Genomic DNA, 15,464 nt, shown 5'->3' on the forward strand with positions numbered 1-15,464 from the left:
AATATATTTCCAAGTCAGGATGGTGAGTGGCTTGGAGGGGAACTTCCAGGTGGTGGTGTTCCCATTTATCCGCTGCCCTTGTCCTTCTAGATGGTAGTTGGAAGGTGCTGTCTAAGGAGCTTTGGTGAATTCCCACAGTGCACCTTGTAGATGATACACACTGCGTTGGTGGTGGTGGGAGTGAATGTTTGTGGACATGGTGCCAGTCAAGTGGCTGCTTTATCCTGGATGGTGTCAAGCTTCTTGGATATTGTGGGAACTGCACCCATCCAGGCAAGTGGAGAGTATCCCATCACAGACTTGTGCCTTGTAGATGGTGGACAGGCTTTGGGGAGTCAGGAGGTGAGTTACTGTTCAGCCATCTGGAAGATCAGCCTTACACATAAGGTCAATAATGCCACATTCTGCATGTGCCAAATGTCAACTTATTTCAGTTCAACAAGTTCTTTATTTAATCCAGGGCTTTTACTTTTATACAGGCAGTCATATGATGGGCTGATGATAGCTTGGTTAAGGTCTGGCAGGAGATTGATTAGATATGCATCTGACATGACAACAAACAAACAGTATTTGTTTTGTTAGGCATTTTATCATGTTTGATAACTGCAAACTTCCCTTAAACATTCAACACAATGATAATAAATTATTCAAAAGCAAAATACTGCAGACGTTAGCAATCAAAAAGAAAAGCAAAAAATGCTAGAAACGCTTAGTGGGCCAAGCAGCCTTTGCAGAGAGAGTTAATGTTTCAGATTGATGACCTTTCATTATAACCGGAAAAAGTGAAGAGCTATAATAATTTAAACAAGTACAGAGACTGGGAAGGGGAGGAAAGAACAAAAGAAAAGGGTGGAAGGCAGGAAATTAAATGGCAAAAGGGATGATGGTGCAAGACAAAAAGAGAATAATAATGCAACAAGAAACAGAAAATGGTTCTAGAGAAGGTGTAAATAGGAATTGCAAAATTATTCCCAACAAGTAATGTTGGAATACATTGAGAGTGTTGACTACAATCTGAAATTGTTTATGTTGCATTCAAAAGTTTGTAAAGTGCTTCTTCATAAAATAAGGTGCTGTTCTTCTATTATAAGCTTAATTAGAATAGCATAGGAGGCCAAGGGCAAAGAGGTCAGAGTGGAAGTGGGCTGAAGAATTAACATGACGTGTAACTGGAAGCTTAGGGTCATACATGCAGACTCAAGTGTTCCACAAAGCAATCAGTCAGAGTTTGGTCTCCCCAACATGAAGGAGACTGCATCGTGAGCAGGAAATACTATATAGTAAAGCACCCCATCCACAAACATTCACTCCCCCACCACTGACACACTGTGTTTGTGTTTGGGGCCTTGGACAATGGGAAGGGAAGAGGTAAAAGGGGCAGGCATTGTGTCGCATCCCCTTCCCAGGAAGGTGCTCTGAGAAGAGAGGTGTGTTGGGTGTGACAGGGGAGTAGACCAGGGTGTCATGGAAGGAATGGTCCCTTTGGAACACTGAAAGGGGAGGGGAGGGGAAGATGTGTTTGATGGTAGCATCACGCTGAAGGTGGCAGAAATGGCAGAGGGCGGTCGGTTGCACGTGGAGCTGGTTCATTTATTGTTGTTATTACTTAGCTATTTAAATGCTAAGCAATTTCTCCTGGAAGAATGGAATTTGGTGGCTTTTAAGAACACATTAGGCTTTACGAAGATAAGAGGAAGGCAACAAAAATCAAATCAAACTCAACGTTTAGCTTGGTAAACAGTGCAAGGTCATATACTAAAATGCCTTGCTTAATTATGCATAAAGTGAAACTTGCCAGGACAGATCTAATGACTTCTATGATAAAGATTGCTTCCACCTTGAGATACTAGGTCATTGCCCATAAATCAGTCATCCTCTAGACAATCATCCCAAGGCACTACATATGATGCAAGGGGAAATGGATACTGAGTCAAAAGAGATGTTTGTAGAGGAAGCAAACACTTGGTCGAAGAATTTGTATTTAAGGAGGATGTTTAAAAAAATGCAAGTGAAGAGAGGACACTAAAAAAAAAGTGAGGAAAAGAGGCTGAGAGGTTTAAAGGAGGGAATTCGACAGCATCGGCTTGGGCAACAAGGCACAGTCAGCAACGATGGGCTGAAAGGACGGGGTGAACATGGATGTCGGAATCGGAGGAGGAGAGTTCAGGAGGGGACAGGGATGAAAACATGAAGGATCTCAAATTTGAAGCTTTGAGGAACCGTGAGCCCATGTAAATGGGAGAAGACAGGAATGTTGTGCAAATGATACTTGGGTGCAGCATAGGATACAAGCAGCAGGATTACCAATTATTAGTTTCTAGACTGAAAGCAGATTTTCAAGAATTAAACTTATATGAATTATTTTAAAGATACTTCGAATTACTTGCTTGCCTCTGCTCACCAGTGCCAACATTGGATTAAAAAAACAGCTCTGAAGACTTCAGGAAGTAAATGCAGGAACACTCCATTCTTGGCACTGGACGCCCTTCCAGAGGTTGGGCACTGGACGCCCTTCCAGAGGTTGGGCACTGGACGCCCTTCCAGAGGTTGGGCACTGGACGCCCTTCCAGAGGTTGGGCACTGGACGCCCTTCCAGAGGTTGGGCACTGGACGCCCTTCCAGAGGTTGGGCACTGGACGCCCTTCCAGAGGTTGGGCACTGGACGCCCTTCCAGAGGTTGGGCAGGCATCCAGTGTTAAGAGCAGTGAATCTCAAACTGGTATTGTTTACAATTCCAAATGGTATAAATTATATTTAGGCAGTTGTTTTAAAACGCCAAAGAATTTTTAATTTCTGTATTTGGTCTCACCCAGTTATTTTAAATGTACCCCAGACAACTTGTAGACATTGAATTATCATCCTTATGTTAAATATGCAGGATTTTGAACTGCAGGTTACAAGCATTACAGACACACGGCCCATTCAAAAGCATTATGCAGCTGTAAAAAAGGTTTCTTAGCAAGATAGAGATGGGTGGGGGGGGGGGCGGAAAGAGACAGCACAGTACAAATACTCCCCCTGCTGCTGGGATTGCATATTTCATTGGAAGCAAAATCCAGTTTATTTAATGTCAAACAAGGTGAAATTGCTTCCATCTCTCCCTGGTATGGGAACCCAGGGGTTGGGGAAGGGGGGGAAAAATCAAATGGAATTTGGCCTAGTGACTCCTGCTAGCAAAATGTGCACGTGCATGCAAGGACATTCAGGAATGAAAGTATTTTCTTCAACTGCAAAGCTTCCTATGATTTAACATCTGGAAAATAAAATGAAAGTTGCACAAATGACAAAACAGTTAGCAAACTTTAAATCCCCACTGAAACACAAGGTAACATTCACCTTTGTGTTCCACACCAAAACATCCAGCAGTGTCAAGCAGCCCCTTTCCAATAAGGTACCACAAATCAGCCAGGGTCGATAAACAGGACATTAGCTGCAGGCTCCAGCTGTTCACTGAATTTATCTATCAATACATCTGCTTTATGAAGGGATATTGGAACTTTTCTTCTCTTCTCCAACTCTGCTTGGAGCAGAGAATAAGAAAAATGAGGGTGGGTGAGGGGGCAGGGGAGACAGAGAAGTTTGAACTTTGAATTACATACCAACATGAGTTGGGAGCAGGGGCAGGCCATTTGGCCCCTCAAGCCTGCTCCACCTTTCAATAAGATCTTGGCTGATCTGATTGTGGCCTCAACTCTTTCCTTCCTACCCCCAACACCTTTTGACTCCCTTGTCTATCTAACTCAGCCTTAAAAATATTCAATGACCCTGTCTCCACCGCTGTCTGGGGAAGAGTCCCACAGATCTTCTTGCCTATCATCTCCATCCTATCCTCTATGACCAGGTCATATTTCTTCTAATCATACAATCATATAGCACAGAATGAAACCACTCAGTCCATCATGCCTTTGCCAGTTCTTTGAAAGAACTGTCTAATTAGTTCCATTCTCCTGTTCTTCCCTCATAGCTCTCCAATTTTTCCTCTTCAAGTATTTCTTTATTCAGTTCTGTTTTGAAAGTCATTATTGAATCCGTTTCTACCATCATTTCAGGCACTGCTCACTGCATTGTAGATAATAACTTCGTCATAAGTCATTTACAGCACAGAAGGAGGCCATTCAGCCCATCAGGTCCATGGCAGCTCCCTGCAGAGCAATCAAGACAGTCCCACTCCGCCACTTGGTCTCTGTAGCACTGCAAGTTTATTTACTCCAATTTCCTTTTGAAATCATTGATTGTTTCTATATCCACCACTCTTGTGGCAGTGTTCCAGATCATTACCACTCGCTGTGTAAAAACATTCCTCCGTATAGTTCTGCTCTCATCTGTTACCTAAAATCTTAAATCCATGCACTCCCCCAGTCCATGTACTGTCAGCTAATGGGAACAACTTTTCTTTGTCTACCTTATCGAAGCCTGTCATAATCTTGTACACCTCTATCTCCCCTCAATCTCCAAGGAGAACAACTCCAACCTTTCCAACCGATTCTTGCAGCTATAAACCAGCTATCACTGGAAACATTCTAGTAAACCACCTCTTCACCCTCAAGGAACTTCATGTCTATCCGAAAGTGTGGTGACCAGAACCGGATGTGATACTCCAGTTAGGGTCTAAACAGACCTTTAAGGCTCAATAACTTCCCTGCTACTGTATTCAATACCTTTATTTATGAAGGCCAGGACTCTATATGCTTTGCTAACTTCTCTCTCGATATATTCTGCCACCTTTAAAAATGATGCAAATGCACCCCCAGGTCCCTCCTTCCCTGTACACTTTTTAGATTTGTGCAACTTAAGTCTATATAGCCTCTCCCCATCCCTTCTGTCAAAATGCAGCACCTCACATTTCTCTGTATTAAATTCCATCTGCCACTTGTTTGCCCATCCTGCTAGCCTATGTCCTGTTATAGGCAATGTGTATAGTCCTCACTGCCCATCATACCTCCAAGTTTGGTATTATTGGCTAATTTTGACATTTTACTTTGTATTACAAGGTACTAATAATTTATCTTGCAACAAAAGCAGTGGTCCTAGCACTAACCCTTGGGGAACACCACTGTCTACCACCCTCCAGTCCAAGAAACAGCCAACCACTATGACCCACTGCTTTCTGTCCCTAAGCCAATATTTTTATCAAATGGGACACTGACACTCCTATTCCATAAGCCTCAATATTGCTAACCAGCCTTTTATGTGGTACCTTGTCAAAAAGCTTTAAAAGCCATTTAAACAACATCCATTTCATTCCATTCATTAACCTTCACTGTTACTTCATCAAAAATTTCAATTACATTAGTCAAACATGATCTTCCTATTACAAATCTGTGTTGGCTCTCCTTAATTAACTCAAACCTCTCTAAGTGCCTGTTGACTCTTTCCCTGATTAAGGATTCCAAAACCTTACCCACCGATGACTGACCGTTCGACTGCCTGGCCTGGAGTTGCTAGGACTATCCTTACACCCTTTGTTGAATAAGGATGTCACATTTGCCATGCTCCTGTCCTCAGGTACCTCACCCGCATCTGGAGATGCTTGAAAGATTAAAGCAAGCCCTTCCATTATCTCCACCCGACTTCCTTTAACAGCCTGAGATGCAAGCCACCTGGACCAGGTGACATAAGCATAGCCAGCTTTAACAGTACCACTTCCTTTCCAATTTTCACACTATCCATTGCTTTCATCATCTCTGCTTCTCCCAATACTTCAGATTTCTCACCCTCAGTAAACACCGACACAAAGAACTCTTAGGTATTCTAGCCTTGGTCTCCCTCTCGAAGCATATGTCATCATCTTTGTCCCAAATAAGGCCACTCCACCAGTTAGTCCACCACTTAGTTATTAATTACATGTTGGTAGAAGATTTTTGGGTTCCCTTTTCTGTTGACTGTCATTCCATTCTCATACTCTCTCTTTGCTGGTCTTCATTTAACTCTTCACCTCCCCTCTCAACCAAGTTATTGACATGGTGTCACTTAAGAACTCACCTGACATGCACCATCAACTTGGGGCATTAAAAGAAATTCTCATCTCAGCTCTGGTTTTGTGACCTCTGATTGCCTTCTCCCACTGGAAACAGTTTTAGATAGAATCATAGAGTGTTTACAGCACAGAAAGAGGCCACTTGGCCCATTGTGTCAGCACCAGCCAAAAAACAAGCTACCCAGCCTTTTCCCTTGTGTATTTTTCAAAACCCTTCATGATTTTGAACTCTAACAAATCTCCCCTTTTGTAAGGAGAACAACCCCATTTGGTGAGAACCCAGCTTCTCCAGTCTCTCCCTCATCCCCAGTAATATCCTAGTAAAATTCAGCATCTTGTCCAAACCTTGACAGCCTTCCTAAAATGTGGTGCTCAGAATTGGACAATACTCCAGCTGGGTCCTAATCAATAAAAGTTTAGCATAACCACACTGCTTTAATACTTCACTCCTCCAATAACAAAGCCAGAGATCACATCTGCTTTTTTGTAATACAGCCTTCTCAATTTGTCCTGCCACTTTCAAAGATTTGTGTACAACTGCTCTTACATCCCATTATAATGCAGCATTTAATTTATATTGCCTTTACTCACTCTTCCTGCAACACTTCACACTACTCTGCCTTAAATTTCACCCGCCAAATGTCTGCCCATTTGACCATTCTATATCTTCCTGAAGTTTCTTATGATCCTCCTCATTGTTTACTGCATTTCCAAGTTTTGAGTCATCTACAAACATTGTAATGATGGCTGGTATCCAAAGGTCCAGGTCAATAGCATGTATGAAAAAGAGCAGTGGCCCTAATGTTGACTCAAGGAAGATACCACTGTATACTCTCTGCTTTCTGCCTCATACCAAAATTTGTATTTATGTTGCTACAGTTCCTTTAATCTCATGGGTTTCAGTTTTGCTAACTTTATCAAACATCTTTGAAAGTTCATAAATACAAAGTCAACTGCACTATCCTCAACAACACTGTTACTTTATCAAAGAACACAATTAAGTTTGTCGAACAAAATTTGCCTGCAACAAATCTCTGCCTGCTGTCATTTGTTAACCCAGGTTTTTCCAAGTGACAATTCGTTTTATCTCAGATATTGTCTCAAAGTTTCCCGACCACTGTATTTGGTTGACTGGCCAGTAAAGGCTGTCTTTACCCCTCCCCTTTTCTCGAATGAGGCTAGAATATTTCCGACCCTCTGGTGCCACCTACAAAGAGGATTTGAAAATTGTGGGCACAGCCTCTGCACACTCCATCCATAATTCCTCCTAACCTAGGATGCACCCCATCCAACTGTGTTCTGCTTCGAGCGCTGCCAACCTATTAAGTGTTTTTATCTATTTTTACCTTAAACAACTTCTCTACCACCTCAAACTTTAGTGTAACATGGCAGCATCCTCTTCTTCAGTGAAGACAGATGCTGTCATGACCATGCATCCTGTGTGACACGGCCTACTTCAGACAGAGGCACTTTAAAGGAAAAGATACAGTTAATCTCCTGTGTTTGTGGAGATAATGGAAAATGATTACCGTCTCAGCCAAAACCACCTCCTGTTGAGTTATATCCCAGACTGTGAACATGAACGGAGTTGAAAAGAAAACAGATCTGGGTGATAGACATGTTTTTTTTTCCATTCCAGGGATTCACAAGGAAAGGGGTTTAAAAAAGCCAACATCAACCCTAATTGTGTGTGCTAGTCTGGTGTTCTATTCTGGTGTGCATGTGCTATGAAGGTCACAGCTGAAGGACACCAACTGGGCAACTCTGCGCTTGCAGGTTAAAAAAAAGTCTCTCTCGGACTGCTGGAAGCAAGTCACAAGTCAGCAAAGCCACAGTCAAAAAGGAAACAAGACAACTCCTTTCAACTAACATGCAGAACCAAGAATCGCCAAACCAACTGCTCAACTGCCAAAGTCAGCGATACCGGAATTGCACCAACTTAACGACTGCAACATTTTACCATCTACTCCTCACAGACAAGCCAAAGGACTGATTTGTATTTCTTTAACTTTTATTTTTGAACTCAATTTCTCATTTATAATTTGTGTGTATGTGTGTTGCGTTCTTATTTTTTTTCGTGTTTAGTGACTAATAAACTCATTCTTTCACTCCAGTCAGCCTGGTTAAATTGCTCCTTTTAAAATAAATACATTTGGAGTGGGAAAAGGTATTCACGAGGGAAGGGATACTTTTTAAATTAACCTTGTTGCGACCAACCAAGGGGGTTGAATAAAGAAAAGGAGTCAGTTCATCCCTCCTCACCCGGGAGCATAGCAATTTGGGGTACCTCGTCCAGGATCATAAATTGGGAGAACCTCAACCGGGGCTGGTTGTAACAACACAAAATAGTCATTTTGCACCTTGGGCATGAAAGGAGGGGAGTAGGGGTGCCTCCTACCTGACACCATGTCCCAGTAGTCTTTCTTTGTACTCTTTTGAAAATCAAATGAGCAAATAAACAAATAATCAAATGATCAATCCCTTTTAAAGGGGTACTACACCTTTACTGTAACAAAAACAAAAACATCAAACTAAACTTATCAAATTAGAATTTCATTACGAAGGGGTAATGATGCACTCCAGCCCCTAAATTTAAATTACAGCAGCTATCAAAGTGGGATTTGAACCTGCGTCCCCAAACATTATCCCTGGCCTCTGGATTACCCATCCAGTGACGTGTCCCCAAAGCATTAGCCCAGGCCTCTAGATAATGAGTCCAGCGTGACATTACCATGATGCCAACATCAAAAGGCATCAGTCTTTCTTTACATGTGCTCAAAGTGCTTAATCAATCAATGCCCTTCACCTGTGTGCCTTTAACCTTGATAATGCAATTAACGGGCCATTAACAGTCCATCCTCCATCCCTACACCTCTGCTTTCATAATTTTCTGTCACCATTCCAGGTTCAAACAGCTATTTCTTGCTAAGTTCACAGCTACCACCTGTGCCTCTCTTTGCAGTCTCTCAATGAAGGCATCACTGATCTGCCCACAAAGCATGCCCACTGGAATTAATCCCACCAACCTTTCTGCCCCACTATCCCCTCGAACTTTGGCAGCAAATCAACAATTATCAACTCTCTCATTTTCCCCCAGAATGCCCATCGTCTTGTGAGCAAAGTCGTGACCATGCATGATTATGGTCAATGAAGGTTTTGATTGAATCTTAGCTGACTAGTGGCAACACCTTGGCCATTAAATGAAGCTTCCCCATCTGACTATGCTTTTTACTATCTGCCCACATCACCTAATCTCACCTTGGTCTCTCCCCTACCCCTGTGCTAACTTCTATTCCTTCAAGCATCTCTCTACATTCAACACTTCTCACCTCTCTCAAGGAGTCTATGTTGTCTAGCATGTCTGCCCCAAACTCATCCCAAATTTCTCACCAAGATATCCTCACTCAGGCTCTGTCGAGAGATGGCCCATCATTGACGACTTCAATCTCCATCACAACTCACCTTACCTTCTCCTGTAATCTCACTGCTGCCCTATCCTTCAGAAATCCTTTCGCTCCATATAAATTCTCCAATCCACATTAAATCCCATGAGTTCTCCATCTCAAATAGTCCCTCTACTCCCAAGGTCCAGACCAACAATCCTCCCTCTAAATGAAGACAAAAAGAACTTGAGACATATCTATATTTTGTAATCCATCCCTTGGTCTAACTCTGGCTTCTTCTGCATCCCTCTTGTGCCTTTTACTCCACTTACAACTGGGGACAATGTGAGCATGGCCTGAATGATTCATTCTATATACAAAAAATGCAGGGCTTGGTACATGTGATAAATCTTAACTTTGAAGGAGTTCATCTCACATTAAATAAAGGTCACCGATAGACAAAAGACTATGCCTTCAGCCACCTAGTTACTGTTCCCTAGTGTTCCCACCCCAAGCCCATCCACCTCTCTTTCAGCCTTTAAAAGTCTTGCTTAAAATCCACCTCTCTGACCAAGTACTTAGTGGTTCCTCCTAACAGCCTCCTCTTTGGTTTTGTCGTTTTTTAAAAATCACATCACTGCTAAAGAACATCTTTCTAAAGGGACAGTACAAATGTAAGTTCTTGTTGATTCTCTCATTACTTGCTCTGGTGTTTACGGCAATTTTCATATACCCAGTCTAAACATAAGGAACTGAAAGTGGCATCTTTATTCATTGCCACGTATAGTCTAGTGTGCCCATGGTTAATACTTGGCTCCCAATCCTGGAAAATTGCTTTCTGGAGAAGGTATGGAATGCCCCACCTGAATTCCATCACCTCTGAAAGCAATTTGTATAGGATAAAAAAAAACTTTAGTTAGATTTACTTACAGTGGAAATAATACAGATGTTAAAGGGCACAGCAAGGTGCTAAAAGACTACAATAATCTGTACAACTGATCTGGCTGTCTAACTAAGCTAGAAAATTAAGTCTGAATCACTTGTGGCCACTGTCAACAAGCTCTTTGTCTATTTAATGTGAGATGAAATTCTTCAAAGTTAAGATTTAGCACATGCAAGGCCTGCATTTATTGTATATAGAGTTAATCCAACTCAGGCCATGCTCTCTCTGTCCCCAGTTGTAAGTATAAGTATGTGCTGACAAATAGCAATCACACTTCATCCATCACAACTTACATTTTACTTTTCATTCAGATCTATCAATGACTTCACTTAAGAGTACATCCTTGGTAATGGAAGCACTTTGGGGCACCCTGAGGTTGTGAAAGGTGCTTACATAAATGCAAGCACTTTCTTTTTATTTCCCAAAGCGTTATAATTTTTTTAAAAAAATCTCCACAGTAGCTGATTTCCAAACACAGGCCTTTTTCCTATTAACAATCACTTGTGACCTTCCATTTTTGAAAGTTGGATTTCTTTCAGGAAACAACATTTTGGGAGGTAGTACATGTGTAATTTGAGACATGACATGCCAAGCGTAGCATACTTGGCAACAGCAGGTGACTTTGGATCTATGGTTCCTAACGCTCCACCCTAGTTAAGGGTGGGGGAGTTTCCTTATGTCTGGGTCTGTTGTGGACTAATGAATGGAGATTGATTGCAATGTTTAGTTAGTAACTCCATCATTCTATCACTGGACTACCAGGATGGTAAAACAAGAGGGATCTCAATCTTTCGGATCCAGCAATTCCGACGGTCTTATTTTGAATCCAAATAGGGAAAGTCAGATTCTGTTTCAGTGCAGGCTATCTTTTTTGAGGGAAAAAATGAAATAAAACCAGGAATCTTGTAATTCCACACCATAATGATCACAGTTTGAATTCTGCTGGTTGTTTGTGATGATAAAAATTAATTGAAAACTTTGTAAATAGCTTTAAAACTAATACCTCTAATAGGATGGGGAAATAAGCAGGGCAATAAAGAGCACTACACGAACAATTAGGTTGTTAATTTTAAATATTTGCAGACACACCACTCAAAGAACTGCATCACTAGAAAGCCACAAACTCTTGCCACTTTGTTATGCTGAAAATCACCTACCGATGACCGGGATTCTTGACAATCTTCTTGGTAATCTGGGTTGGCCTGGAAAACACATGACATAGCATCAGGTACTGTGGAAAGCTACACAGAAGGACAACAGTGAAATAAAAGAAACACTCACATCGCCAACCTCAGCAGCCAAGTAGTTTCCAGTGGCCAAGTGTTTGAACCGGAAGAGGCTATTCCAGTGTCCAGCTCCCCCACGACAGGGGTCATGTTGAACTACCTGCAAAGCAATAAAGACACATAGGACTTGATTCTTGTCCATCTCTTTTGCACTCCTTCACTTACACCCTTACAAAGCAAACACAGGAAGATCAGATCACGTTCCCAGTTCCATTTGGGTGCAGTTGGCCTTGTGTTTCCGAAAGGTATTCAGAAGTACATGATAACAGCCACTACACTTCAAAAGTGCTTCTTTGGCAGCCAAGCACTTTGGGACAACCTGAGGTTATGAAAGGTACTATGTAAATGCAAGTTCTTTCTGAAGCATTTTAATATTTCTGTAAAATTTCACACTTCCCTAAATTCAAGAACCTGATATCAAGGTCGACAAATAACGTAGCTATTTTGTAATGGACCAGGATAGCGCAGACAGGAAAGATACAGGCAACCTCACTGTGTTTCTTCTCCTTTTTCACTTTAGAGTTTTTAAAAACAGTGAAAATATTCAACAGCCCCTCTCTGACACTGGTGTAAGCAGGAAGATTTACAAACTGAGATCATTTGAAGCGAGAGACTTTCATTTTTTTTTGCCTTGCTTTCAATATCGTATGTTTATGTCCATTCGCCAGACTATTTTAAACAGCCAATTAATCAGAAATGGCACTTCACAATTCAGTATTGTGAGCTTTAACTGTGTTGAAAGTTCACCAGATGAGATTTGTCAGACCATCACAGCAGTTGTTTCATCCAAGGCCGCAGCAGCATTAACTCGCTATGTGTTAATAGGATCCAAACCGGTTGGTGAAGCCGAAACCAAGACAGAGCTTTTCTTTATTGAGTGAGTTTATTGACTTTATTCAGTCTCACAGCTCTCCTCCCACTCAACCCAGTTTCCCAGCTATCACCTTTGTGCTCAAAGACAATTAAAACCCATCACCTGTAAATCTTAACCTTAACAGTATGACTGATATGACATGAACAAATCTTAATGTAACTGACAAGACATTAATGCCATGTAGGCATAACCAGACCCCTACTTCACCCCAGTAGGTAACATAATATTTCATGGTTGTAAAGCTAAGATGTGGCTGTACTCAAAGAAAATCAGTTGAACTAAACACTAGATTGCATTCAATTATAAAAATTGTGGCAATTCCTATTTACATGTGGATTAAACTTCCAAACAGATGCTTGACAGGATGTTCAGTACATTTATTTTAAGCTGCAGCCCATGAAACAAGGTTATGGGGAAGCTCTGTCCAACTACAATAATGTACAAGAAGCCAAAACAGTACATATCCCTACATCATAACAATGACGACACTTCAAATATAAGTAATTGGTCGTGAAGAACTTTACGACAGCAAGGATGAGAATGATGCTATATAAATTAGTTTTTTTTTGTTGGATCTACACTGAGCGCCAATGTGCAAAGAGGCCGAGAACTGTGAACCAGAAAAACTCGATCCTTCAGCTTTTCACAGGCTAGCAATTCTCTTGCTAGGATATGGGAGCTGGATTTTGTACTGTAAACACATTTAGCTGATTCATGAATGCCAAATCTGACCGAAGAAAGCACAAGCCATAGACAATGTCACATTTTTCAATCCCATGAGGATATTTTTCAGATGCAAATACCATCTTTCTAAAACTACGAGTTTAGTTCTTGTACAAAGGGGCGTACCTCAACCTCCCACAAGGCTTTGGAGCTGGTTGCTGATGTAGCAGACTGCCGACCAGTGGTTCGGAGGAATACATACTGCTTTTTCCGATATTCATCACAGGTCAGAAACTTCTCCTGTTCTGCATGAAACAGTCTCACCACATCACCCTTCATGAGAGAAAAGAAAATTATTACCATTAATATCTTGCCAGTTTGTGCCCTTAGTTGTTGCACAGGAGACTGACATGAGATATTCTTAACCAGAGGTCGTATCTTTTAGGGGACTCATCGGACAGCAAATACACTCGGCATTGTGATACTGAGTCGTAAGGACTGGGGAAACCTGTATTAGGGAGTAAGCCATAGCTCCATGGATTGTATTCTAGCCCATGAGTCAGGAGTCATGAGTTCAAATCCCACTCCAGAGGCTTGAGCACAAAACCTAGCCTTATTACTGGTGAAGTAGTTAAGAGAATGTTGCATTGTGCAAAGTGCCATTTCATGGAAGGAGATGTTAAACTGCCTGGGCTCTCAAGTAGACAAAAGACCCGATGACACTACTTCAAAAAAAAAGAGCGGGAATATCCTCTTACTGACCCTCAGCAGCACTGCAAATAAAAATCATCTTTTCTCATTGCTGCCCATGGGGTCTTGCTGTGTGCAATTTGGCTGCTGTGTTCTTACAATGACAACATTGATTACACTTCACAAGGACTTAGATACAAATTAGGAGCAGGAGTAGGCCATTTGGCCCTCGAGCCGGCTCCACCATTCAATAAGATCATGGCTGATCAGATTGTGGTCTAAATTCCACATCCCTCCTGTCCCCGATAGGTTCTTCACCAACAGAGGGGGGCGGTATCAAGAGTTATTTACCTCTGCCTTAAAAATATTCAATGACCCTTCCTCTACCGTTTTTTGGGAAGGGTCTTCTGATAGGCATTATATAATCAACACTAGTGCCCAGCTTCATGACAAAAAAATTAGCTACCAGTGCTCCTGCTCACCTATTTAGAAACCACTACTGGAAAGAGAGCCCAAATGGTGGGGAAGGGTCAGGTTTGGCTGCAATACCGCTGTGCCAAAGCACTTTGTCAAACTGCATCATCAGGGACAGCACACGAAATATGGCCACTTGAGCAACATGCTGGACAGCCGCTAGTACCTGAGGAACTAAACACTAGGACAAGCCTGCCTTTCAGGCGAGAAGGGAAAAATTAATCCAGGCAATCCTCAAAGCTTTTGAAAATGCACAGCATGAATGCTTTTGATCAATTCCAAACACATTGTAAGCACTGAAAATCATCTCACCCCTTTCAAAATGTCTTCCTTATTATCACTCCATTTCATGAAAAGAACAATCTTCCAACTAGTGTTGCAATTCACAGAGTTAACCTGGAATAAACAGCACATAAAATCATCTTGATTAAAGAAACAGGCCAAAATGAGTTTTGTCATAACGTCAATAAAATGGAGTATATTTGATGAGTACCTGCAAAAAACTATTTTGAAATACCATAAGATTGTTAGAAAAGTCACTAATGGTCAATATACAAGTCTTTGTTGGTGGAACAAGTGAGATTGTCTGAGTATTGAACACTCTAGGGGTTTTGGAAATTTTAAACATTCACGTTTAATAAGAGTCACACTAATATAGGGTACACCATTGTTTCTCCCAATTAGCCTTTAAATTCTCATCAGAGAATTTAGCCAAAATGGAAATCTTATATTTTAAGTGTAAGTGATGTGGGCTGTTGAAGGCATAAATAGTGATTTTTGTGGGTGTTCTCCTGAACTCCTGCCATAACCAGTGAAAGCCACAAAGAAACAGCACAAGTGTGTTTCCGACAAAAGTCTGAAGTTCTGACAATCAGGAGAATTTCCATGGAGGTTACTGGTGATAATCTATTTGTGGTAGAGCTGGTGAAAAGTCAGCATCAGCTTTGTAACCCTAAAGTACATCTCTGAAAATAGAACGCTTCTCAGTATCTTAAAAATGCCCGAAGAACATTTTATGTTTGCCTCCGAGTGACGATGGAAGAATGGACCAATAAAGCAGACTTTATTGCTATTGCGTGGCCAGCCACATGTTTTTATTCATTAATATTCAATGGAAGGCAAGCTCCATTAGTGCTGCATGAATCTCTTCCAATGCTAACTGCAGTTTGGCTTC

At 41.5% G+C, this 15,464-nt stretch overlaps 1 protein-coding gene across 1 annotated transcript in view; it reads right to left on the bottom strand.

Annotated features, from left to right (window-relative positions):
• Positions 1 to 15,464, bottom strand: part of itpr1b (inositol 1,4,5-trisphosphate receptor, type 1b) — a 490,770-nt gene that overhangs the window by 323,690 nt on the left and 151,616 nt on the right. Inside the window, exons 8-11 of the mRNA XM_078543785.1 lie at positions 14,603 to 14,686; positions 13,313 to 13,459; positions 11,585 to 11,689; positions 11,461 to 11,505 (exon numbers count right to left, since the gene is read on the bottom strand). Of these exons, the coding sequence (XP_078399911.1) occupies positions 11,461 to 11,505; positions 11,585 to 11,689; positions 13,313 to 13,459; positions 14,603 to 14,686 (381 nt within the window). The remainder of the gene's footprint in view (positions 1 to 11,460; positions 11,506 to 11,584; positions 11,690 to 13,312; positions 13,460 to 14,602; positions 14,687 to 15,464) is intronic.

This window comes from Cetorhinus maximus, chromosome 6 (genome assembly GCF_964194155.1).
Source record: "Cetorhinus maximus chromosome 6, sCetMax3.hap1.1, whole genome shotgun sequence".
In the NCBI taxonomy this organism is placed as follows: Eukaryota; Metazoa; Chordata; class Chondrichthyes; order Lamniformes; family Cetorhinidae; genus Cetorhinus; species Cetorhinus maximus.